Source organism: Sus scrofa, chromosome 5 (genome assembly GCF_054392235.1).
Source record: "Sus scrofa isolate SSC_HxYL_T2T_F1_AM1 chromosome 5, Sscrofa_HxYL_maternal_Yorkshire_Landrace_v2.0, whole genome shotgun sequence".
Taxonomy (NCBI): Eukaryota; Metazoa; Chordata; class Mammalia; order Artiodactyla; family Suidae; genus Sus; species Sus scrofa.
This window is the reverse complement of record NC_139387.1, coordinates 25,872,398-25,898,084: the sequence shown is the minus strand read 5'-3', so window position 1 is coordinate 25,898,084 and position 25,687 is coordinate 25,872,398. Positions and strand designations below refer to the sequence as shown.

The 25,687-nt window shown below is 47.4% G+C and overlaps 2 protein-coding genes and 2 non-coding genes across 38 annotated transcripts in view; all 4 read left to right on the top strand.

The window, feature by feature from the left end:
* The first annotated feature begins 6,755 nt into the window (after positions 1 to 6,755).
* Positions 6,756 to 14,287, top strand: ATP5F1B (ATP synthase F1 subunit beta). Its single transcript, XM_001929410.6, has 10 exons — positions 6,756 to 6,903; positions 7,352 to 7,534; positions 7,773 to 7,947; positions 8,450 to 8,571; positions 8,844 to 9,028; positions 9,567 to 9,725; positions 9,812 to 9,934; positions 11,657 to 11,869; positions 12,264 to 12,465; positions 14,030 to 14,287. Exons 1-10 carry the CDS (start codon positions 6,777 to 6,779, stop codon positions 14,125 to 14,127), a joined length of 1,587 nt encoding a protein of 528 aa, XP_001929445.5. The 5' UTR covers positions 6,756 to 6,776; the 3' UTR covers positions 14,128 to 14,287.
* Positions 7,602 to 7,676, top strand: LOC146403283 (small nucleolar RNA SNORD59). The gene has a single exon (XR_014804670.1). It is a non-coding gene; the product is annotated as a small nucleolar RNA SNORD59 (small nucleolar RNA).
* On the top strand, positions 8,657 to 8,727 carry LOC146403282 (small nucleolar RNA SNORD59). The gene has a single exon (XR_014804669.1). It is a non-coding gene; the product is annotated as a small nucleolar RNA SNORD59 (small nucleolar RNA).
* Positions 14,288 to 16,038: 1,751 nt separating the features above from the next.
* Positions 16,039 to 25,687, top strand: part of BAZ2A (bromodomain adjacent to zinc finger domain 2A) — a 49,169-nt gene continuing 39,520 nt past the window's right edge. For 7 of the 35 annotated variants that reach the window (XM_084955952.1, XM_021092884.2, XM_084955967.1 and 4 more), the window contains exons 1-2: positions 16,039 to 16,206; positions 21,101 to 21,185. Coding sequence is in view for 5 of the 35 variants with exons in the window: in XM_084955940.1 (XP_084812066.1) it covers positions 22,095 to 22,176 (82 nt within the window). In the remaining 30 variants the exon portion in view is untranslated. Of the gene's footprint in view, positions 16,207 to 17,380; positions 17,458 to 21,100; positions 21,186 to 21,645; positions 22,337 to 25,687 lie in introns of those variants that run through there. The other 28 variants (XM_084955958.1, XM_084955957.1, XM_084955953.1 and 25 more) reach the window with 7 other exon arrangements.

The window sequence follows — 25,687 nt, the reverse complement described above, 5'->3', positions numbered from 1 at the left end:
GGAGCTATAGCTGCCAGCCTACGCCACAGCAACATGGGATCCGAGCCACGTCTGACCTATGCCACAGCTCACGGCAACGCCAGATCCTTAACCCAGCGATCGAACCCACATCCTCATGGATCCTAGTCGGGTTCGTTAGCCGCTGAGCCAGGACGGGAACTCTGGTCAGTTTTTTAAGCTTGAATGAGGGTGATAGCACTTACTCATATAGTTTATTTTGATAAGTGACAGTAAAGGTGTGTATTTAACTTCCTAAACTGTTAAGTTACCTTCAGGGAAAAGGGGAAAGTGATTGGTTAGTACAAGTAGCATGAAATTTTTATTTACCAATTCAATTTTGTGCTGGTTTTCTTTTTTTGGTGGCACCCACAGCCTGTGAAAGTTCCCAGGTCAAGGCTCAAACTCATGACACCACCAGATTCTTAATCCATTGTGCCACTAGGAACCTCCTTTAGTTCCTTTTTAGTAGGAGTTCTTACTACAAGTCTTGTTTTTTTTTTGTTTTTTTTTTAGTGAGTTTTATTTTTTTCATGATAGCTGGTTTACAGTGTTTTGTCAGTTTTTCCACTACAACAAGGTGACCCAATTACACGTACATGTATACATTGTTTTTTCTCATATTATCATGCTCCAGTTTCTATTTGTTTTTTTTTGTTTTGTTTTCGTTTTTTTGTCTTTTTTGCTATTTCTTTGGGCCGCTCCCGCGGCATATAGAGCTTCCCAGGCTAGGGGTCGAATCGGAGCTGTAGCCACTGGCCTACGCCAGAGGCACAGCAACGCAGGATCCGAGCCACGTCTGCAACCTACACCACAGCTCACGGCAACGCCGGATCGTTAACCCACTAAGCAAGGGCAGGGACCGAACCCGCAACCTCATGGTTCCTAGTCGGATTCGTTAACCACTGCGCCACGACGGGAACTCCGCTCCAGTTTCTACAAGTCTTAGTGAACTTCATTTGTATGCTGAACATCAAATGTGTTTGCCATGGTTCACCCAGCATTGTACCAACCTGGAGAATGTACAGACTGGGAAGGAGGTGGGAGGCAGGTAGATGTCTTGAGGCTTACTCTAACTCTTTAAGTTACTGTTTTATTCTAATATGCTCTTAAGGTCTGTGGACTTAATCAAAACATTAACCACATTTGGTGTCTCTATTGGTAGTCTCTTACAGAAGAGTGAAGGATGTATGTCACCACTAAATCTTCAGCCCTGAGGATAGCACACAGCAGATTGAGGACTTATACGTACTCGTTGCATTATTACATTTGCATGGTGATGTTTTACAAGTGGGCCTGTGGGTAAGGAAACAAGTTAGTGTGGTAATTCAAAGGGTAACATAAAAGGGTAAATTTAGGCACTGGTATTGGGAACTGGAGAGATTCCAAAGACAGGTCAAACAGGATTTGGTGACAGTTGACTTAGCATACTGTTAGTCTTGCTTTGCTCTTAATACTGAGCAGTCTTGGAGTTCCCGTCGTGGCGCAGTGGTTAACGAATCCGACTAGGAACCATGAGGTTTCGGGTTTGATCCCTGGCCTTGCTCAGTGGTTTAGGGATCCAGCGTTGGCCGTGAGCTGTGGTATAGGTTGCAAACGCGGCTCAGAACCCGCGTTGCTGTGGCTCTGGTGTAGGCTGGTGGCTACAGCTCCAATTTGACCCCTAGTCTGGGAACCTCCATATGCCTCGGGAGCGGCCTAAGAAATGGCAGAAAGACCCCCCCCCCCCCAAAAAAAAAATACTGAGCAGTCTTTTCCAAAGTGAAAATTAAACCATTTGTTTAACTGACGTAACATTAGTATGGGTAATTTCATTAATTATGTGAAGAACCTGTCCAGAACTCTAGCCCAAACTATTAAGCCCAAATCCCATGACCTTCACTTTCATACTTTCCTTAGCAACCCATTCCCTTGGTTGTATTTCATCATGTCACAAGTTCTGGCAGGATAGCTGTGAAAGCTGCTTCCCCTGCAGTTGATGGTCTCCATGAAGAATACACTTGTCCCTCAGCCAGTGTGGGGTTTTTATGTTCTCACAGCTAACAACTAATTAGCATCTCATAGCTCTAGGTTTTTTTTTTTTTTTTTTTTTTTTGGTCTTTTTGCTATTTCTTGGGCCGCTCTCACGGCATATGGAGGTTCCCAGGCTAGGGGTCGAATCGGAGCTGTAGCCACTGGCCTACGCCAGAGCCACAGCAACGTGGGATCCGAGCCACGTCTGCAACCTACACCACAGCTCACGGCAACGTCGGGTCATTAACCCACTGAGCAAGGGCAAGGACCGAACCCACAACCTCATGGTTCCTAGTCAGATTCGTTAACCACTGCGCAACCACGGGAACTCCTAGTTTTTTGGTTTTTTTAATTTTTTTTTTTCTTGGTCCCACCTGTGGCCACTCGCACAGCGGTAACAATGCCAGATGCTTGACCTAGGCTACCAGAGAATTGCTTTTATAGCTCTATGTCTATAGAATCACCTTAGTTCTTGAACAATCAAAATCGGGGGACTATGTGGATTCATAAGTCCCAACCCTAAGATAGGCTGTAGTATAGTAGGTGCAGGGGTCCTAGGAATTTGCAATTTAACTGATAACTTGACTACTATTGAAGTGTGATCCAGGGCTAGTAGCATCAGTCTTATCTAGGAACTTGTGAGAAGTGTAAGTTCTGGGCCCCCAAATAGGCCTAATGACATAGGTCAGGAGTTCCTGCTGTGGCATAGTGGGTTAAGGATTCAGCTCAGAGTCAATCCCTTGTCTGGAAACTGCCGTATGCCATGCAGGCGGCTGAAAAAAAAATTACGTAGGCCAAAAGAGCATTAGGTTAAAACATAAGTGCATACTAGAGTAACATACTTAACATTTAACAAAGCATTTGAAGAGCACTTAATCATTATGACAAGCCAACGGAAAAAAGTGGGCAAAAGGTAAGAACACATAATTCACTGAGGAAAAATAAATTACCAGGAAGTTCCCTTGTGGCGCAGCAAGTGAGTTAAGGTTACCTTATTGCTGATCTGTGTTACAGGTTGAAACTGCAGCACAGGTTTGATACCCAGCCTAGGAACTTTCCACATGCTATAGATGCAACCAAAAAGAAAAAACGACCAAGAAATATGATGTGAACGTACTCTCTCCTAAAAATTAGGGAAATACAAATTCAGCCAATGAAGTAAATTCAGATATACAATATTAGCCACATTAGGAAAGTTTTGAGGAGTTCCTGTCGTGGCGCAGTGGTCAACGAATCCGATTAGGAACCATGAGGTGGCGGGTTTGGTCCCTGCCCTCGATCAGTGGGTTAACGATCCGGCATTGCCGTGAGCTGTGGTGTAGGTTGCAGACGCGGCTCAGATCCTGCGTTGCTGTGCTTCTGGTGTAGGCCGGCGCTACAGCTCCGATTGGACCCCTAGCCTGGGAACCTCCATATGCCACGGGAGCGGCCCAAGAAATAGCAAAAAAGACCAAAAAAAAAGTAAGTTTTGAGGGAGTTGTGGCACAGCAGAACTAGGAACCATGAGGTTGCAGGTTCAATCCCTGCCTCGCTTAGTGGGTTAAGGATCCAGTGTTGCCGTGAGCTGTGTGGTGTGGGTTGCAGATGTGGCTCGGATCCCATGTGGCTGTGACTGTGGCGTAGGCCAGCAGCTGTAGCTCCGATTGGACCCCTAGCTTGGGGACCCCCATGTGCCTCAGGTGGGGCCCTAAGAAGCAAAAAAAAAAAAAAAAAAAAAATTTCTCCAACAAACAAAAACTAAGAGTACAGCAATACTAAACCCATTCTAGAGAAATACTGAGAGGGCTTCTCTAAATAAAAAAGTAAGAAACAGAATGGAGAAAATCACAATTGGAAAGCAATCATTTAAGCCAGTATACAAATCTAAAAGGGGAAAAAAACCTATTGTAAAAGTGATGTTAAACACAAGGAATAGCAAAAGGACAAACATGAAAATGTAAAAAAAAGACTTCAAAATCCAAATATGGGGAAGGAAAGTAAGAAAATCTAGACTCTTATAATGTGTTAAGAGACTATATGACTGTCAGGCTAAAACACTGTCAGGCTAAAACAAGATGTAGAAAGGAGTTAACTTACTTGAAAAACAGGGCAACCACAAATCAAAAACATTACATTCTGGGAGTTCCCGTTGTGGTGCAGTGGTTAACGAATCCGACTACGAACCATGAGGTTGCGGGTTCGGTCCCTGCCCTTGCTCAGTGGGTTAACGATCCGGCGTTGCCGTGAACTGTGGTGTAGGTTGCAGATGCGGCTCGGATCCCGAGTTGCTGTGGCTCTGGCGTAGGCCGGTGGCTACAGCTCCGATTCGACCCCTAGCCTGGGAACCTCCATATGCCGCGGGAGCGGCCCAAAGAAATAGCAAAAAAAAAACAAAAAAAAAACAAAACAAAACAAAAAAACATTACATTCACAAAAACTAAAAAATAACACAAGCGTAAAATAAAAGGAAATCAACCAGAAAAAAAGGACAAACGAAAAACAAAATCAACTGGATATAAGAAGGTTTAAAATGGCAGTAAACACATATTTATCAGTTATTTACCTTAAATGTCAATGGACTGAATGCTCCAATCAAAAGAGTGGCAGTTTGGATAAAAAAACAAGAGCCTACAATATGGTGTCTACAAGAGACTCACCTTAGGGCAAAGGACACATAAGTTGAAAGTGAACAGATGAGAAAAGACAGGAAAGCAGGAATTGCAATATTCATATCAGACAAAATAGACTTCAGGAGTTCCTGTCGCGGCACATCGGAAACGAATCCACCTAAAAACCATGAGGTTAAGGGTTGATCCCTGGCCTCGATCAGTAGGTTAAGGAACTGGTGTTGCTGTTAGCTGTAGTGTAAGTTGCAGACTCGGCTCGGATTTGGCATTGCCATGGTGTAGGCCAGTGGCTCCAGCTCTGATTAGACCTCTAGCCTGGGAATCTCCATATTCAGCCCTAGAAAAGACAAAAATAAAATAAAAAGTGACTAGCCTTAGTTATCTGGAAATTTATGTGAAAATCTACCTTGACACCTTCATTAAGTGTCATTTTAAATATGTTTGACAATAACATGGGCACAACAGAATTTTACCAAATTTAAAGGATTTTTAAGAACATTTATTGGCTCACACATATCAAAACAAAAGTAGGTGGGTCCCACAACCAAATTGATCCGGAGATAATAATTATCATTATTTTTAATAATTATTATTTTTGTTTAGGGCCGCACCTGCAAAATATGGAAGTTCCCAGGCGAGGGGTTGAATTGGAGCTGCAGCTGACATCAATGCTTGAGTGAGACCAGGGATCAAACTCACATCTTCACGGTTACTAGTCGGGTTCATTACCGCTGACCCACAGCAGGAACTCTTAAACGAAAGGATCTTAGCACTAAGTCAAAAGGCACTGTTCTGAATGCTTCTTTTATATTTTAATGTACTTAATTTTTGAGACAACGTGAAATTATCCTAATTTTATTTTGTCTTTTGTCTTTTTAGGGCCGAACCTGTGACATATGGAGGTTCCCAGGCTAGGGGTCTAATCAGAGCTGGGTTTGTTTGTTTTAGTTTTTTGTCTTTTTGCCTTTTCTAGGGCTGCTCCTGTGGCATATGGAGGTTCCAAGGCTAGAGGTCTAATCAGAGCTGTAGCCACCGGCCTATGCCAGAGCCACAGCAACGCAGGATCCAAGCTGCATCTGTGACTTACAACACAGCTCACGGCAACGCCAGATCCTTAACCCAATGGGCGAGGCCAGGGATCAAACCCTCAACCTCATGGTTCCTAGTCAGGTTGGTTACCGCTGAGCCGCCACAGGTACTCCTTATTGCATTTTTTGTTCAAATGTTTTTCCTTTTTTTTCTTTTCCTTTTTTTTTTTTTTTGTCTTTTTGCCTTTTCTTGGGCCGCTCCCGCGGCATATGGAGGTTCTCAGGCTAGGGGTCTAATCGGAGCTGTAGCCGCCAGCCTACGCCAGAGCCACAGCAACGCGGGTTCCAAGCCGCGTCTGCAACCTACACCACAGGTCACTGCAACGCCGGATCCTTAACCCACTGAGTGAGGCCAGGGATCAAACCCTCAACCTCATGGTTCCTAGTCGGATTCATTTCCGCTGCGCCACGACGGGAAGTTCCTCCAAATGTTTTTCTTTAAAAGTGAAATCCTAAGTCTTATCTTTGCCTTCTGAATGTCTAGCATATATTTTTTATACGACTGGTTACATTAATTTCATTGTAGCCTTAATTCTGTCCAGATTCCTCAACTGCTGAGTTGTCTGAAAGCTTCCAATGTCACTACTGCAAATAAAAACTGTGTTTGACTCCTGCGTTAGCCAAGGTCATTGTTTGTGGTGCTTTACGACGCTACCACTTCCCTAACCTTGCGGGAGGCTGTCACCTAGCTCAAGGTCCTATCTAAGGAGAGAGCCCAAGGACAGCCAAAGACAGCCCACGTGCTTCCTCACAGGAACTCGGCCCCTTCCCCAAACGCAGTTCCGCCAAGTAATCTTTCCAACTGACATACCTGTTGTCCAATTGCATTTGGAGGCTCTGAGGGTTGCACTCAACCGGACACTGTCCAATAAAAAAAAGGAATTCAGATTAGCACCAATTTTGGCCAATGATTGAGATGAAGAGAGATTATTAGCCTATAGGAGCGATGCTGAGAGTGATAAGCAGCAAGATGATCCAACGGACGTGCCTACTGCAGAGTAGGCCCCGCCCCCAACTGCGGGGAGTTGGCGGCCAGACTGCTGCAGCGCTCAGTCTCTACCCGGGCTCCGCCATGTTGGGCTTTGTGGGTCGTGTGGCCTCTGCCTCGGCCTCTGGGGCCTTGCGGGGACTCAGCCCTTCAGCGCCGCTACCCCAAGCCCAGCTCTTACTGCGGGCCGCTCCGGCAGCGCTCCAGCCTGGTAAGTGCCTTGCATTCGGAGCTGGTTTCGTTTCTGTCGCCTCATGACCTTGAGCTGGGGGTGGGGGGGAGATAGACTCTCGGGCCTAAGGGTCTGTGGTGCAAGAAAACGCCCGATCCCCTGCCTTGTCCTCTAAACTGCAGGAGAACAAAAATGATATAGTTCAGTCACATTTTGGAAGAGGGGCGTTGTGTGAACGAAAAGTGCAGGCAGGTGCATTGACCTTCCGGTGCAGTGCGGACACCGACCTCTCAAATAATGAGATTTTGTGCATGAGAATGGCAAGATGGTGCAGGCACTTTCTCTGTTCTAGCGGGGCCCTCCCTTTAGACCCGCCTTCCGTGTAAACGGAAGGAGGCCGGGCCTGGGCTCAATTCACCAGTCCTTCTGACCTTTAACTGTCCTGACCCTATCATCTTCCAATATCTTTTTTTTTTTTTTCTGTTAGCCAGAGACTATGCCACTCAACCATCTCCATCGCCAAAGGCAGGCGCCGCCACTGGGCGAATCGTGGCAGTCATTGGTGCAGTGGTGGATGTCCAGTTTGATGAAGGACTGCCACCCATCCTAAATGCCCTGGAAGTGCAAGGCAGGGAGACCAGGCTGGTTTTGGAGGTGGCCCAGCATTTGGGTAAGTACAACATGTTAAGAATAATGAAGGTCTTCGATGCAATTATCCCAAAAAACCAGGCTGTCTTCCTTCTGTGATGATTTTATCAAGATGACTTTCGTTCTTCTGAGTTTCCTGAAGCCACATTTAGATACTGAGAAGGAGTCTTGGTTGACTTAGGTGTTTGATGCCAGCTGTTTTTCATTAAATATGAAGTCAATTTGTCTTTATGTATAATCTTGCAATGTCTGTCTGACAGGTGAGAGTACTGTAAGGACCATTGCCATGGATGGTACAGAAGGCCTGGTTAGAGGCCAGAAAGTCCTAGATTCTGGTGCACCAATCAAAATTCCTGTTGGGCCTGAGACCTTGGGCAGAATCATGAATGTCATTGGAGAACCTATTGATGAGAGAGGTCCCATCAAAACCAAACAGTAAGTATCCCTCTTGTTCCATCTGCACACAAAGAAACTGCTTTTCCTAGCAGTTCTGTACATCAAGTGACACCCTCTAGTACAGTGGAATTTTCTTGCAGAGAATACACAGTCAGTGCAGTTTCTTCTGAAGAAAATTAAGGTTGTAGAAATTCTGATTGTAAAAGAAAAGTGAAAAAAAAAAACAAACCCAAACTGCTACTTGGGGGGCAAGTTGATCATTTCAGTTCATTTTAATATCAGTGGCATTTATTTCATATTGGCATATGAAGAAGTGGTGTTAGGTTAGGACTGTGTAAAAGGAAAGCCTTATGACTATTAAAGTTGATAGGGAATGGGATTATTGCTTCCTGAGATAATGAAATCCCCTTTATTGCAGAATGTTGGGCTAATTTGTCTAGAGCATTGTATAAGAGAAGTGACTGTGAGTAAAAGGTTAGGATTGGGAATTGAGAGGACCCTTTAAAAGATGAATAGATACTGATCTTTTCTACTCTTACAGATTTGCTGCTATTCATGCTGAGGCTCCTGAATTCATGGAGATGAGTGTTGAGCAGGAAATTCTGGTTACCGGTATCAAGGTTGTGGATCTACTGGCTCCCTATGCCAAGGGTGGCAAAATTGGTATGTTAGTGGTGGGTAGACATTTTTGAAACATTAATACAGGAAAAAGAAATCCTACCATGTCATGTGGGTACTGAGATCAGTCCCTCACTGATGAGTAGCTTCTGACTTTCGTTCTTCTGAGTTTGCTGAAGCCAGATGCCATTCCTGAGGAGGGAAAAGGTGGAAAGAAACAACAACAAAAATTTTTTTGAAGCTTGCTTGTTTGAGAACACAGAACTCTTAAATATTTCTTTTTTTTTTTCCTTCTTCTTCTTCTTTACCTCTCCCAGGGCTCTTTGGTGGTGCTGGAGTTGGCAAGACAGTACTGATCATGGAGTTAATCAACAACGTAGCCAAAGCTCATGGTGGTTACTCCGTGTTTGCTGGTGTTGGCGAAAGGACCCGTGAGGGCAATGACTTATACCATGAAATGATTGAGTCTGGTGTCATCAACTTAAAAGATGCTACCTCTAAGGTTAGCACTGAGCTGAGTGGTGTCCACATGGTACTACCAGAAAACTGTTCCAGTTGGTTGCATTGCTAGCTGAAGCCATGTGCTATATATCCATTTTAGCGTCCCAGGACCTACAAAGGAAATTTCTGTCAGTGTTTTTATCCTAGTCTCTAATGTATGCTAAGGTACCTGTTTTTCCCTCTTTGATATTATATTACATTTCTAGTTTTTGTTTTTGGTAGATGGTCTCATCATTTATTTGAAAGCTAAGTATAGGGGGAGTTGACGGTGGTTCTTATATGTCTCAGATAATCCTATTTTGTGCCTTTTATTTATAGTTTATTTCTGTCCTACTACAGGAATTTTGCCTCAGTAATATGAGAAATTTTTTTTTCTGTTTTTGGAATTTCTTTTCTCTGAATGGGAAAAGAAATTTGTAAACAAAAATATTGACAACCTGAGAACGAGGGTTTTTTGTAGTTTCTCCAGTTCGGGGACCTTGGGTAGGTGGCTTTCCAACTCCTCTGCAACGATTTCTGATTGTGTTTGATTATTGCAGGTAGCGCTGGTGTACGGTCAAATGAATGAACCTCCGGGTGCTCGGGCCCGGGTAGCTCTGACTGGACTGACTGTAGCTGAATACTTCAGAGACCAAGAGGGTCAAGATGTACTGCTGTTTATTGATAACATCTTTCGCTTCACCCAGGCTGGCTCAGAAGTAAGAGAGAAGGCTTTGAGAGGACCTGGTTCATTTGCCCTTTCTATGGATTGATGCAGATGATGCTAAAAATGTTCTTTCTTTAGGTGTCTGCTTTATTGGGCAGAATCCCTTCTGCGGTGGGTTATCAGCCTACCCTGGCCACTGACATGGGTACCATGCAGGAAAGAATCACCACCACCAAAAAGGGATCTATCACCTCTGTACAGGTGAGAACAGTTAAATAGTTGAAAGTCTAATTTGTGTAAAGACATGAACAGAGAGGTATAGAACCTAGTTGCTTATATCTCAAAAGATTTATTTATTTTTGGTCTTTTTAGGGCCATACTCGAGGCATATGGATGGTCCCAGGCTAGGGGTAGAATCAGAGCTATAGCCGCTGGCCCGTACCAACAGCAATGCAGGATCTGAGCTATGTCTGCAGCCCACACCACAGCTCACAGCAACGCCAGATCCTTAACCCATTGAGCAAGGCCAGGAATCGAACCTGAGTCCTAGTATCCAGTCAGGTTTGTTAACCGCTGAGCCATAATAGGAACTCCCTCAAAAGACGTAATTTTAACTAGGTTCCTGAGCTCCCTGAGGTATAAAATTCTGTGTGTGCATGTTAAAGACTCAAGATTAAGAAACCCTCATCTAAACTAATTGAAGGTGTTCATGTAAATGTAGGTCACATAATAGTTGTTTTCAACCTGAGAGGGAGTCAAGCTGCATGGAAACCAAGCATTAAATATGGACTACACTAAACACCCCAAGTTTTCAAATTTACATAGGTGATACACATAGTAAAATTATTTAAAAACTTTTTTTATTAACTTGCAAGATTCATTTTTTCCAATGGTTATGGCAGTGCAAGTTTTTTTTTTCTTTTACTTTTTTTTCCAATCTAAAAGTTTCACTTAGAGTCCCCACTGTGGCTCATGGGTAATGAACCTGACTAGTATCTATGAGGACACGGGTTCAATCCCTGGCCTCACTTAGTGGGTTAAGGACCTGGCGTTGCCATCAGCTGTGGTGTAGGTCGTAGATGCAGATTAGGTCCCATGTTGCTGTGGCTGTGGTATAGGCTGGCAGCTGCTGCTGTGATTTGACTCCTAGTCTGGGAACTTCCATATGCCTTGGGTGCAGCCCTAATCTAAAAAGACCAGAGGAGGAGTTCCCGTCATGGTGCAGTGGTTAACGAATCCGACTAGGAACCATGAGGTTGCGGGTTCGATCCCTGCCCTTGCTCAGTGGGTTAACGATCCGGCGTTGCCGTGAGTCGTGGTGTAGGTCACAGACTCAGCTCGGATCCAGCATTGCTGTGGCTCTGGCGTAGGTCGGTGGCTACAGCTCCTATTGGACCCCTAGCCTGGGAACCTCCATATGCCGTGAGAGCAGCCCAAGAAATGGCAAAAAGATCAAAAAAAAAAAAAAAAAGCCAGAGGAAAAAAAAGTTAATTTCTCTACAGTAGAGTTAAAACATAGGATGAAGAACAAAAGGAAAAAAATAAAATTCTTTCATCACAGCATGGAGGGGCCAGGTAATCTATAAGCTCATTCAGTGGCTGGATGTGGGATCACTAGGGATTGAACCCATGCCACAGTGGTGAAAGCACCAAGTCCTAACCACTAGACCACCAGGGAACTCGAGTGTACCTGGTTTGTTTTTTTGGCTGACCTGGAGCATATGGGATTCCTGGGCCAGGGATCAGATCTGAGCAGTAGCTGTGACCTAAGCTGCAACTGTGGCAACTCCAGATCCTTAACCCACTGTGCCAGGCTGGGGATTGAACCTGTGTCCCAGCTCTCTGAAGATGGCACCAATCCCGCCATTGTGCCACAGTGGAACTCTTGAATCCACCCTTTTTGAACCTGATAGAGTGACAAAATGAGAGATCAGAAAAAGGGATGGCTTAAATAGAATTACATGGCTTCCTGACTCATTTTAGGCCATCTATGTGCCAGCTGATGACTTGACTGACCCTGCTCCTGCCACCACCTTTGCGCATTTGGATGCTACCACTGTGCTATCCCGTGCTATTGCTGAGCTGGGCATTTATCCCGCTGTGGATCCTCTGGACTCTACTTCTCGAATCATGGATCCCAACATTGTTGGCAGTGAGCATTATGATGTTGCCCGTGGAGTGCAAAAGATCCTACAGGTAAGTATTGTAGGTGAGATCAGTGGCCATAAGTCGGGGAATTTGGGAACTATGTTAGGATCAGATCTTTGGTGACTTGGTGTGATTTGCTTTAGAGCAAGCAAGATGAGACCAGCAGTTCCTAATGAGTGTTAATGAAGTCTCTTAGGTTTCCAGGTACTCCATGTTTAAAATCTGATTTTCTTTAACAGCACCTAAGAGTAGGAGTGGGAGAACCAGACACTGATCTTAGCTGAGGGCCCTCCTAACCCCCAAGTAACTAATTTGTTTCAGTTAAGAAGTGAGATAAGGTGCTAAAGTGTTCATATGTGAGTATAAATTTGTATTAACCCTTAGGTTTTTGTCCAAATTAAAGGAATGTAAATGTTTACTCAGGCCTCTCATTTTCTCACAGGACTACAAATCCCTCCAAGATATCATTGCCATCCTGGGCATGGATGAACTTTCTGAGGAAGACAAGTTAACTGTGTCCCGTGCACGGAAAATACAGCGTTTCCTGTCTCAGCCATTCCAGGTTGCTGAGGTCTTTACAGGTCACTTGGGGAAGTTGGTACCCCTGAAGGAGACCATCAAAGGATTCCAGCAGATTTTGGCAGGTGAGATCTCAAGTATAAAATGGCAGAGAAGCTGAAATCCCTTGAATACTTGCTATGTATGTCATGTTCCCATTTAAGGAATCAGCAAGTAATATATAAGTATACTGTGCCTAGTATAATTTTTATGCAAAAAGTTATTTCCCATCAATTTTTGGAAGTACTTGATTTCTGAGAGTGAGACTGAGAGCTTTCAGTGCTAACTATTCTAAGTGAATTACAACATCATCATAAGGAAGGCACAGAGTTCCTGTCATGGCTCAGTGGTTAACGAACCTGACTAGTATCCATGAGCACATGGGTTCAATTCCTAGCCTCTCTCAGTGGGTTAAGGATCCAGTGTTGCTGTGAGCTGTGGTGTAGGCCAGCGGCTACAGCTCCGATTCGACTCCTAGCCTGGGAACCTCCATATGCCTCAGGTGCCACCCTAAAAAGACCAAAAAAAACCCAAAGGTATTATTCTGTTTTACAAACCAGGAAACTTATCACAAAGCCAAAACCCAATGTCATACAGCCAAAGTGGAGAGCAAGAATTTGAACGTGAATTTATGTGACTCTGGAATACTGTTTTTTTGTGGGGTTTTTTTTTTGGTCTTTTGTCTTTTCAGGGCCGCACCCACAGCATATGGAGGTTCCCAGACTGTGGGTTGAATCGGAGCTGTAGCTTCTGTGCCACAGCCACAGCAATGCTGGATCCAAGCCACTTCTGCGACCTACACCACAGCTCACGGCGATGCCAGATCCTTAACCCCCTGAGCGAGGTCAGGGATCAAACGCACAACACCTCATAGTTCCTAGTCGGATTTGTTTCTGATGTGCCATGGAGGCAACCCCTGGACAACTTGTTCTTAATCTATACTGTAGTTATGTCTTGTGAATTGGGTTTGTGAGGGAAGTTTGTTAAGAAAAGAATTCTTTTTTCTTTTCTTTTCTTTTTTTTTTTTTTTTTTTTTTTTTTTTAGGGCTACACCCACAGCACATAGAGGTTCCTAGGCTAGGGGTCTAATCAAAGTTATCGCTGCCAGCCTACACTAGAGTCATAGCAATGCCAAATCAGAGCTGCATCTGTGACCTACATCACAGCTCACGGCAGTACTGAATCCTTAACCCGCTGAGCGAGGTCAGGGATCGAACCCACAGCCTCGTGGTTCCTAGTTGGAATTGTTTCCACCATGCCACAACGGGAACTCCCAGAAAAGATTTCTAATTGGGAGTTCCCTTTGTGGCTCATGGTTATGAACCTGTATCCATGAGGATGGGGGTTCTATCCCTGGCCTCACTCAGTGGGTTAAGGGATCCGGTGTTGGCATGAGCTGTGGTGTATGTCGAAGACTCTGCTCAGATAATCCATTGCTGTGGTTGTGGTGTACGCTGGCAGTTGCAGCTCTGATTAAACCCCTAGCCTGGGAACTTCATGTGCTGCACATGTAGCCATAAAAAGCAAAGTAAAAGATTTTTAAGATGATATGATTTCATATTCTGAATAATGGCGTCAAGTGGTGAGGTACCCACTGCAGAAAATTGATATTCTTCCACTTCTCACCAGTTGGCATTTTTTTCCATATAGGTGAATATGACCATCTCCCAGAACAGGCTTTCTATATGGTGGGACCCATTGAAGAAGCTGTGGCAAAAGCTGATAAACTGGCTGAAGAGCACTCATGAGGGAGTCCTTTTGGCAAACTAAGTACTCATCCTCTTTGTGGCCCTCTCTTGCCCCTCATCCAAAATGCAGTTTTCCCTGTAGGCCATGAGAGCCTTGATTGAAGACATTGTATTCTGTCTGAAGAGCATTTAAGGTTTCCAATAAAATGTACATCCCTCATCATCTGTCTGTTGTTCTTGGTCCTAAAAACAAAGCCAACACTGAGGTTTTTAGCAATTTTAGAATAGTCACAAGAAACAGCATGAAATGGGCCATATACGTTTGAAATGGGGTCATCAAAAAAAGAAAAGCTGCTAGTTCGGATTAATAAACTAGCATGAGTCTTGTGAGGAGTTTCCTGTGGATGATGTGATCTTACTAGTAGGGTCTCAACTTTGGCCTTTTATGTTGTTCATGGCAAATCAATTTTTTGGCTCTTCAGTATTCTATTTAGCACCTTATTTGATTAAAAAAGCAAAAGGGGACATCCTGCTGTGGTGGCATCTCTGGAACCTTGGGATGCAGGTTTGATCCTAGCCCAGCACAGTGGGTTAAAGAATCCTGTGTTGCTACAGCTGAGACTAGCTCAGATCTGATCCCTGGCCCAAAACTCTATGCTAAATAAAAAGGTTTTTTTCAGAAAAGCACACTGGGAAAAGTGGGTTGGGTGGTTTAAAAATAAGTGCTACTCTAAGAGAAGTAAGGGGTTAATCAGTGTTTTGAAGGATTAATACTGATCTGTGCAAAATTTGAGTCAACCCACCACCGCCCCACCATTGCCACGGTTTTGTTTTTTTTCATCATGTATTTTGGGCAAGACTTGTATGTGGTTCCTTGAGGCAGTGCAGGGTTTAAAGTGCCATTAGCCCTATTCTAAGATCCCTAAAAATTGAAATCTGTTACAGAGGAATAGTAATTTGCAGGGTTGCTGGGCTTGGGGTTTCTCAGCTAAATAGTGGAATTAGACAATTGCCCCTTCACTTTAGCCAACCGAAAGGTGCAGGATTATAAGAATTACTCAAAGGCACACCCAGTTTCAAACAAGTACTAGGTCGGATTTGGTGCTCCTGAAATATTTTCTGGGCCCAGACCCATATCCTGCCCTCTGGTGGTAGGGCTAGAGGCTCTGCACAAACTCTCATCTCACCATTTTGAAATCCTTGAAGGCCATTTGCAGGGATGTGGTTCTTAGCTAATGACTGTTTACAAACCGGCTGGGGCTTTTGTCCTGAGGAGGAGCCTGAATCTATAAGCTCCACCCTGAGGCATTCAAGTTGATTAGGAGCCGGGTAGGACAAACATCCCAATTCAGAGGCCCCCGGGGGCTGAAGGTTGGGGAGGGGCCTTGGGAGAGGAGCCAGGGGTGGAGTAGGGGCCTCTATAAGTTTCCTCCCATCTGCCTATGACGTCCTTGGCACCAGTCTCTTCTGTGTCGTGATCTGGACGGAAGGTGGAGCCCCTGAGCTGCCTGTGCCTGGTAGTTTGCTCCCAGAAAATCCTGAATTTGGGGAAATGCTGAGTTATGGGGTGGGGGCACACATCCTCTGGGTCAAGACTGAAGTGGGGTAAGAAGCTGGTGCAGGAGCCCCCAGGGCCGGCCCTTTTTGCTCCACTTTCCCTTGTTATCCAGATGCAGACCTGGGAACTACGACCCTAAAGGTCATTTCTATCCCTCCACCCCCACATTTACATCTCTCAGCATTCATCCAGAAACTTCTTCCTCTCACTACCTGCAACTGTTTATTTCCTTCCTCCTTCATCGGTCTCTTCTTGTAGCATGCCACTGGAGTGTCAACACAGATCTAACCTTCCTCCATATTTCTCCTGGTTCTGCCCCGTCCTCACCGCCTCCTCCCTCTCCACCCAGAGAAAGCCCCGCCCTTCCCTCCTCCCTCCCCACCCCAGTCTGTCACACAGGGACATCACCCTACAGCAGTTCAGGCTGTGGTTCGCAGGAAGCATACATTGGCTTTTTGATTCGTGCTGGTTCCCAGCTCACAGTTTGGGAGGATCTAACACCAGCCTTCACGTGAAGGGGGAATCAAGGACGGTGAGGAGCTAGGTGGTCCCAGCCCTGAAGCCCAGCCAGCCTGACATGGGTAAGTATGAAGACCGGCCCCCCTCGGGGAAGGCCTGAGGGATGCCTACCTCCCTCCCTGGCTGACTCAGCAGGGGTGGGGCCTAACCTTTGCTCTTTTGAGGGGTGAAGGAGGAGACGCCAGACTATAGGGGCACAGGGCTCAGCTGATGAGGCTGCCGACCACGAACGTTGGAAAGCTCCAGCTCCAGGGAAGAACCTGAGACTGCACCTTAGGTGGGGGCTTTCCCACCTCACCCCCATTTCCCCAGCTCCTTGAGCCTCCCACTATTTTACACTCACTGCTGCTCCCCCCTAAAAAAAGTAAAGCCTACTTTTGGTCTCATTGGAAGATTTTTTAAAGGTGTATCTTCCCCCATTTTCTCCTGGGCTTTTTAAGTCCCTGTCTTCTTTCCTCCCCCACCCTGACCCACCACCAGGTGGGGGCTGCACTGAGCAGCTGCTTCCTGTTGCCCCAGAGGTTGCTGCAAGGGTGGTGGTGGTTGGGGGAAAGCTGAACTAGAATTCAGAAAGCACAATTCTCACAGTTCTACATCAGCCTCACTAGGGCTGCTGTTGGCGGTCCCCCTTGCTCCAGTCACTGAGAAGACTCAGAGAGGGAGGACTGACATTGAAAGGCCTAGGAGGCCTAGGAGGTCTTTGCTCTCGTGGCTTCCTGATTCCAGAGACTTTTAAACTTGGGCCGAGCTTGAGGAAAGAGGCTGTGTCTTTCCACCGCTGAAGAGATTGGGTCGGTGAGGAGCTGAAACAGGGAACCTGTGCACCTGGTAGGGCCGCTGTTACCCCCAGCAGGCTCGGCCTCGAGTTCCCTCTTTGGCACCTTCACTCCTCGGGAGTCCTTGTGACTCTCACTGTCTTTCATGCCCTCCTTTGTGAAGAGATCTTTGCCAGTGCCCCCGGAGCGCAGGCGGAGCTCTCCCAAGTCCTCCAGTTCGGACCCACCACCCTCCCCCACTTCACCACCCAAGTTTCTGTCTCTTCTTCCTGGGATCTGTTCTCTTCCTCCATCTGGGATCCTTCCTGGTTCTGGCCCCTAGGAGACGCCACCAGCGTCCCCTCCCCCAGAGGATTCTTCGCGACAGCCCTATCGGAGCGTTCGTCCTTACCCCAGTAGCTCCTGCCCCTTTAAGTGCTCCCCCCCCACCTCCCGCTCCGCCGCGGCCGGCCCAGGGCTGGGGGAGGAGGCGCCGCCGCCGCCCGGCTCGGCCACCTGCGCCGCCGCCGCCGCCGCCGCCGCCCGGCCCTGCTCCAGGTGAGGCCTGGCACCTACGACCGGTCCTGGAGTCCCTGGGCGGGCCGCCCCTGCGGTCCCCTTCCCCGGGATCCCCGCTGCCCTGGACGCAGGATCTGACCCTCCCCCTGCGGGAGCTGCCCTTCCTCTCTCCCCCGCACTATCTACTCACCCATTTCTCTCCTGTCCTCTGCGACCGGAATCCGGAGGCTTCTCACGCCTCTCGGCCAATCTCTCCAGGGTACCCCTCCTACTCTGGACCTAGGATCTCCCCCTCCCCCGCGTCTTCCTCGCCAGAAAAATCTCCCGCGGTCTGGGTTTCTCCTCCTCCCCTCTGGAACCATCGCTTTCCCACGCCATCCTAACCTCCAATGGGAGGGGGAATAACCGCCACCCTAACTCCTTTCCGTCCCTGTATTAAAGGAGGGGGGTGGGGGGGTTATAGAGTGGAGTCACTTTCAGGCCCGGCTCCGCTGAGCCCTTCAAGTTCAACTAACTCCCATCTGAAGCTTTTCTGTAGCCCTCATCCCACCCCATCTTTAGGACTTTAGGGGTGCCCGACCGCAGCACCCCGTCAAATAGCTCAGGTGGGAAAGGCTCTCTTGGACTTGGGGCAGGCCTGCCCAACCTAGGAATGTTCCTGCCCCAGAGTCAGAGAATGGAGGTGGGGTTGCACCCAGAATCTTGTGATTCTGGGCTTAAGGGGCTTTTGGGGGATACTGGGTTAGGGGCTAGGGCTAAGTCTCTAAGGGTGTTGGGGTGGTGGGCGAAGGCCTGGGAAACCCAGCCTTCTTTATTCAGTTGCAAAAGGAGTCCTAAGGAAATTAGGGTTTTCACTGTCCTCTCCTTGAGACCACCATGGAGGATATGAAAGGAGACTGCTGCATGGGGAAGTGGGGGGAATGGGACATATACCATTTTGGAGAGAAGAGTACAGATTATGGTCCTTCTGTGTTATAAGAGAATCTGGCCTCCCCAAAATACAGAAGGGAAGGAGACTGTTTTGCATCAAACTGAGAGGGAAGGGGGACAAGTTGGAATGGTCACAGGGTTGAGGACCATCTTCCAACTAGAACCTCTTAACACCAAGAACCCTTCAGCCATTGAGGGCAAGGGAGGTCTTTAATAATTATCCCCCTCCCTCCAAGTCCAGCTAAGACCATGGCTCTGCCCCTTTTCTTCTTGTGCTGTCATTCCTCACTACCTCCAACATCAGACACTCCAGAATGAGGGGACAGGGTGTTTGAATTTGCTTCAGACTTCTGAGTCATGTTTCACAGGCTGGGAGGGAGCTGGGGGGAGGAGAGGGTGGTCAGCAGTGGTGTTTGGAGTTGAATTCCAGGAGTACCTGGACCAGGAGAGGGAGGGAGCAGAGGGATGCAAACGAATCCCCTGTCTCTCCCTTTCTGTCTCTTCCCCCTCCCAGTCCCAGCCATCTGGCTACACCACACTGTGGCAGCTGACCCCAGAGTCAGGGTGGTGCAGCAGGAACACAGGAAGGGTGAGAAAGGGGGAGCAGGTGCTAATTTCTCCCTCCCTATTCTCTTTATTACCCACCCACTGGCCTGGCTTGAGAGAGGTTCAGCGTATTCCCTAGGTACCCCTCTCACAAGTTGCTGAAAAAAATGACTATTTGCCCCTTCCTCTTTCTAGTAGCTTCCTAAAGGGAGATGAGGTGGTTGATTGGCCACATCTGATGGGATTGAGGAATGTTTGGGACATAGGGGGTGGGTCAGTCTGCCCTCTGTCGTCTGGATGGGGGAGAGGTACAGCTGCTGCTGGGGTGGCTTCTGGCAGGAAGTAAACACCCAGCTGTTGGCATACTGACACCCCACCCTCAACTTTCCTCAAAAAGCAGGGAAGACCCCTGATTAGATGGGATGGGAGATCTCATTCAAGGAGGAAGGTGATTGTAATCTTTTTGCACCAGATAGGATAGAATGGATCCTGCCCCATTTTCTTTTCTAATCCCAGGTGGCCCTCTCCTATCCAACATCCCTCTTTTTAGCAGCTCCTGGCTGGGGTAGTCCTAGGGGTTGCCCTGGAGACTAGGCCTGGGGCTCGGAAGGGGTGGGGGCAGTCAGTGGGGCACAGGAGTAACCGGCTCTTCCGGAGCGGAGTGGAGCCAGCGGGTGGGTGTGTGTGGGTGTGTGGTGGTGGGGGAAGGGGCGTGGCTACACCCGTCTGACTGGCGCAGGCTCCTCCCCTGCCGCCCGCCTCTGACTGGCCAGCCTTATGGTTGGGGGCGGGAGATAGGAAGATTCTCCCTCAGCTGCCCTGGAAAAGGGAAGAGAGAGAAAAAAAAGATACCTAGCTCTTTCTATTGGCTCTGTAGGAAGCCAATTTCATGCCCTAAGATCTCTTCTTCACCTGCCTTTATTTTGGGGATGAAGGGAGGCATTCCTTTAGAAGTTTGCTGAATCCCTGCTTTCTGCAAAAGGAAGGACCCCTCTACACTGAGTGTGGCTCCTGTTAATTCAGGGACTTGAGGTCAGTAGGCTGTTGAGGATCATTATTTTTTCTCCAAGGTGACTCTATAAATTTGTTTTTGAGTCATGGAGGAGGATTTCTTCCTCTCCACTCCTTCCCACTGGAAATCTACTTTTCTTAGGAGAGGGAGAGAAACCTTACTAACCCTCTTAACCCCTGTCTCTCTGACCCACACACTTTGAGGCTTTGCTGAAGCTCACTTCCTTCTTAAGCTTCTCTGAGTCATTTGTAGTAGGGAGGGAAGTATGTCCCCAAAACTCAGGAAGAACTCACTCCTCTGTGCAGTAAGGAAATCCAGTCTAGACTGATGTATTTGGCCCTGCCTTACTCTGGCCCCACCCAGTTTTCAGATCTTCCCCAGAATCCCAGAGGAAAAGGTATTTGTTGACTCCCCCCAACCTGCTAGAGTTTCATCACCCCCACTCTGTTCCTCTTCCAGAATATTCAGCTGAGTTTTGCACAGTTAGGCAATTGTTTGTAGAACTGCATTGCAATGAATTGAATAGGAATTATCTTGAAGTCTGCAAAGTCTATTGAGTTGCAAGAAAAGGAAACCTGGTTTCTAGCCACATTTTATCCACGGTTTGACCTTGAACAAGTTGGTTAATCTCTTCGGGCCATAATTTCTTCATCTGCCCAAACGAGGAGAACTAGAAATTCTCTAAATTCTAACATCACATGGAGATATTGTTCTCCATTATGGGCCCTTGCAATCAACATTTTAGGTGATAGCTAAACTCTAGTCCTCTGCTAGATTTTTTTTCCTTTTCTTTTTCTTTTTTGCTTTTTAGGCCTGCACTTGCAGGATATGAGGTTTCCAGACTAAGGGCTGAATAGGAGCTGTGTCTGTGACCTACACCACAGCTCATGGCAACACAGGATCCCCGACCCACTGAGCGAGGCCAGGGATCAAACCCGCATCCTCAGGGATACTAGTTGGGTTCGTTTCTGCTGCACCACAACAGGAACTCCTCTTTCGTCTTCTCAGAAGATTTCACACAGTTACATAGCCCTATCTGGAAAAGTACTGAAATTATAGAATAAGTGGACATTTGAGGCACCTTATTTGCTGGTCAGTTTTCCTGCTCCTCCCCTGTCCCTCTGACTAGGTATAGGGTAGGCTCCTGCCTTCCCTGTCTGGTCTGGGAGCCAAGCTTCCTTTTTCTACGCACAGGAATCTCCCTGACCCCCAGGGCCCTGCAGATGTCTCCGGGAACTTGGTGATCCAGGCAGGACCAGGCTGCCCCCACAGGACAGAGGTGAGTGGGCAGTAGATGCAGCAGGATCTTGCTTTTTTTTTCTACCTCTTACCGGGATTGAACTTTCCTGACTAACCATTCCACTTCTACACTTCCACTTTTCCACTACCTAGCCTGGGAAATCACTGTCCCTGAAAAGGTCTCTCCCCCCACCCCACCCCCCTTTAGGGGAGTGGTACATGCCTCGGTCCTAGAAATTTGGTCTAGTCTTTTAGGATAACCCTGGGATCAGGGCACGCCTTTCAGTTTGCTCAGTGTGATGCAGGACTACCGCCCACAATGAGACACAGAGCAGAGGGAGCTTCCCTGTGGTTTAGAGGGACACCGCGGCGCTAGGACCCAGATCCGAGGCCGGGAGAGCCAGGATGGCAGGCGCTAGGACCCGGTGGCTGAAGCGGAGGGCGGCTCGCTGCTCGCTCACTCTCGGCCGCAGCTTCCCCGCCCCCTCCGGCTTCGGCTCACTCCTCCCCCGCCGGCCATGTTGGCTCCGCTCGGGCCCCGCGGTTGAGCCGCGTCCCCCTCCCCCCTCCCGGACCCCAGACCCCCTCCCCCGCGTTCCCCTCCCCTCCTGGCGCCCGGAGCGCGGCCATGTGAACCGCCGGTCCCCCGGGGAGAGACAAGCCCCGAGCCTGGCTGGACGCCGCTGCCTCAGGTCTGTTGGGTCTGTGGCTGGGGGCCTGAGGGGAGGGAGCCCGCTTTCATAGGAGGCTTCCCTCAGGGAACCAAGGCTCCAGAGCCGCCTAGAGCTTTGCTGGTGTATGGGGCGGGGGTGGGGGGGTGGGGGGAGGACGGGCGGCGGCGGCGAGACGCTGACTCTTATTTCCAGTTAGGATCCAGCTCCAGGCGGGGGTCTCCCTGCCCAGGAGGCTGGGAGGAGAGGGGGGCTGGCGGGTCTGCAGAAGATCAGGGATGGTGCGGCAGGCGCAGGAGGAGCTGTGGAGGCTCCCGGCGACGGCGGCGGCAAGGAGGAGGCGGAGAAGCCGCCTGACTGGTGGAGATGACTCCTGTGGGGGGACTCGGGGTGGAATCCCCGGGAGGGGCTCCACCTCCTCGGATGGGGTGGGGATTGCCCGAGTGCGAAGGGTAGATGAGGGGGGTTCCCTGGACGGGTTAAACACTCCGTTTGTGGGGATTGGGGCGTTTTGGCAACGGTGAGTGGAAGGTAGAAGGGGTTTCCAGGGCTCTCGGGGTGTCTGCTTGGCGGGGTGGGGGGTGGGTGCACGATCTCTTGAGCATGGCGAGCAGGAGAAGGCCTTGCTGGAGAGGAGCTGTGCCTGGCTTGGGGCCCTCGAATCTCGGGAGAATCCCCTACTCCAGGAATGGGGGTCGATAGGGCCGGTGCTGAGGCGTCCGGATTTGAGCTGGATTTAGGTGGTGGAGGGAAGAATAAAGAGGGAGCCCTTTCCAAGGGAGATCCCTCCCTAAGGGGATCCCCATTTCCGTGGCAGAAGAGATGATCCCGCATCATCCCTTTCTTTCCTGGTGTTCCCAATTTTCAGGGGAAGGCAGTGCCAGCAGCAGTCATCCTTTGTAGGATTTATTGGCGTGAGAGATTTGCATCCTTCGGGGGGCGATGCGGCGGCGGGGGGTGGGTGGGTGGGGGGATAGCTTCCACCTCCATCTGTACACAAACAGCCCCTCCCCCAAGCCTCCCGCAGGAAGTGGCCGGGAAATGGCAGCTGTGCGTTTGCTGCTGCGTCTCTTGTTGTTTTGAAATGTCCATTTTAATCAGATTTGGTTTCATTTTCTGAGACCTTCTGGGGAGGCTGGGATTCTGCTAACCATGTGGGCTGAGGGTCCTTTCGTTCTACCTTTTTTTTGTAAACTTAATTTGTCACCTGGAAGTAGTCACTGCAGTTGACTCACTGATCCCAATTTCCCCCTCCAGAGCATCTCTGTCTCACTGTCTGGATTTTTCCCCCTGAGCTAGAGGTCATAGAAAAGCAAACTCAGTCATCCACCAGCAGGACTACACTTTCAATACAAGTGATGCGATTCTCTCAGTATAGAGAACCGCCAGGAAGACTTGGGATCTTTTGTGGCATAAAAGTGGCTTTTTGGGATCCTGCTTTATATATATATATATTCATATATATACGAATATTAAATATAATTCTAAAGTATAACAGTTTCTGTATTGCAGAGCACCTGAGCAGGTGAACTTGTGAGGTGAAGAAGAGTGGATTCTGGGAGGTGGAAGAAGAGGGAGTGGGGAAGATTCAATTGAGTGGGATTTGTCTGTTGGGATAGGGACTAATTTTTAAAGTGAGAGTGGCTTGGTCCTCACTGGTGATTCTAGTCTAAGGATAAGTCCCGGTGGGAAGCCTGTTAGTTGACATGGGAGACTGGAGGGTTTACCTTCTGTAGAACCAACTAATGAGGAGAGTTAGCTATCATATGACTTACTCTTCAGTATGTAAAAGACATCATCTCTCTTATTACCCTTCTTGGAGAAGGGTAAGCTTTCCGCCTCTTCTGTGCAAAGTCATATGTTTAGATTTTCATTCTCCCACCTGATAACTCCAGGAAATTTCTACTATAGCATTCAATGATGGACTATGTGTACTGTACCCCCAAGGCACTTTGGATCAAAGTGAGTTGGCCACAGGATTTTATATTTTGAGAGATGAGGTATTGAGGTCATTTGGACTATCTTGAAAACTGCTTAAGCCTAACATTTAAATAATCTTTACAATATTTCCACCTGAATTGTCGATTCCTAGATTAAAAGTCCAGGATAGGAACAGGTAGACATATATGATTATGTGATAGTGGCGTCATCACTGTTTTGTTTTTTTTTTTTTTTTTTTTGTCTTTTTGCGGCATATGGAGGTTCCCAGGCTAGGGGTCGAATCGGAGCCGTAGCCGCTGGCCTGCGCCAGGGCCACAGCAACGTGGGATCCGAATTGCGTCTGCAGCCTACACCACAGCTCACAGCAATGCTGGATTCTTAACCCACTGAGCAAGGCCAGAGATCGAACCCACAACCTCATGGTTCCCAGTCGAATTTATTAACTGCTGTTCCAGGGCAGGAACTCTGGCATCATCACTGTTAAGAAAGCATCTTGCTCTTTTCACTGGGGCTATCGGAGTTGATGTTCTGGAAACAATAAAAATAAGTTCAATGTCATTGCTCTTTCTTGCTCCTCTGTTTGATTGGTTGGTTCCTTTGAGTTGCTTTCTGATATGGTTGATTTGACACTGGTTTTTAAGTTTCCTGTTCTTCAACCTTTGTTTACCTAAATTGGGGCCTGACAGAATAGTAAATTGATTTTCCCTGTTGGAGGTTAAAATAATGAAGGAAAAGGAAGGACTACTTTTATTTCTTTGGACTCATTAAGAGAGATAGAAGTTGATTTTGAGAATGTCCATAGCTATGGCTTCATTTGTTATGTGACTGATCAGAAAGCTGAATGAAGTAAACACTTGATGGTCTTTTTGTAAAATGGATGCATTTTTCTATGAGAGCTGGATTTCTTAATATTGACTTCTTTCTTTTTTTAAGCATCTCTGTAAAGGAAAAAAAAAAAATTTTGAGGTGTAGAGAGAACTATGTGGGGCTGACCTCAGAGGCAGTCAGAAATTTAGAATGCCCTGAGAGGCTCATCTTGCAGTCTTGCGGTTCTGGAATCAGGTGTTGCCTAGAGAAGCAACGCTTATTAGGGTTATTGTGTCTTGCTGCTGTTGACCTTATCACCTCTGAAGAGGTCTGCTATTTTCTTTTCTAGAAGTTAGTGTGGAAGTTAGTCCAATAACTGGTATGATGTTTGGCCTTGTGTGACATATGTACAGTGAGGCAGTAATGCTAATTTTTTTTTGTTTTTTAGGGCTGCAGGTGGGGCATATGGAAGTTCCCAGCCTAGGGGTCAAATTGGAGCTACAGCCTCCTGCCTACGCCACAGCCCCAGCAACGCCAGATCCGAGCCCCATCTGTGACCTACATACACTGCAGCTCATGGCAATGCCTGATCCTTAACCCACTGTGCAAGGCCAGGGATTGAATCTGCATCCTCATGGATCCTAGTTGGGTTGTTACCACTGAGCCACGATGGGAACTCTGCCAAAATTTTTATTTCCTAGGGCATAGGCTGAAGTATAAAATCCTTTAAGTATTTCCTGGGGCAAATAAGCTTCCTGGCTCGTTTTTTGGGATATGGATGTTCTCATATACATCGTATGGGATATGGATGTTCTCATATACATCGTAAGCCAAGGCTAATACATTCTCAGCATTGTGGTACATGGGTCAGAGAGACCATTTTTCAGCAGCTTGTTGGTCTGCATAATTTTCAAATTTATAAAGTTGTGCAAAACAAAAAAAATTGCTCTTTGAAGAGCTCTGGAGATTGTTCTTGGATTGGGTCACTGGCAGTGAAAGTTGCATTGTGTTATTATGTTACGTGGTATTTGTCTTTCTCCTAGTTATAGAGAATAATTAAGGGCATTTTACATACTGAAACTATTACCAAATATTTTACCACGTAGTCATTAAAAGCTAAAAC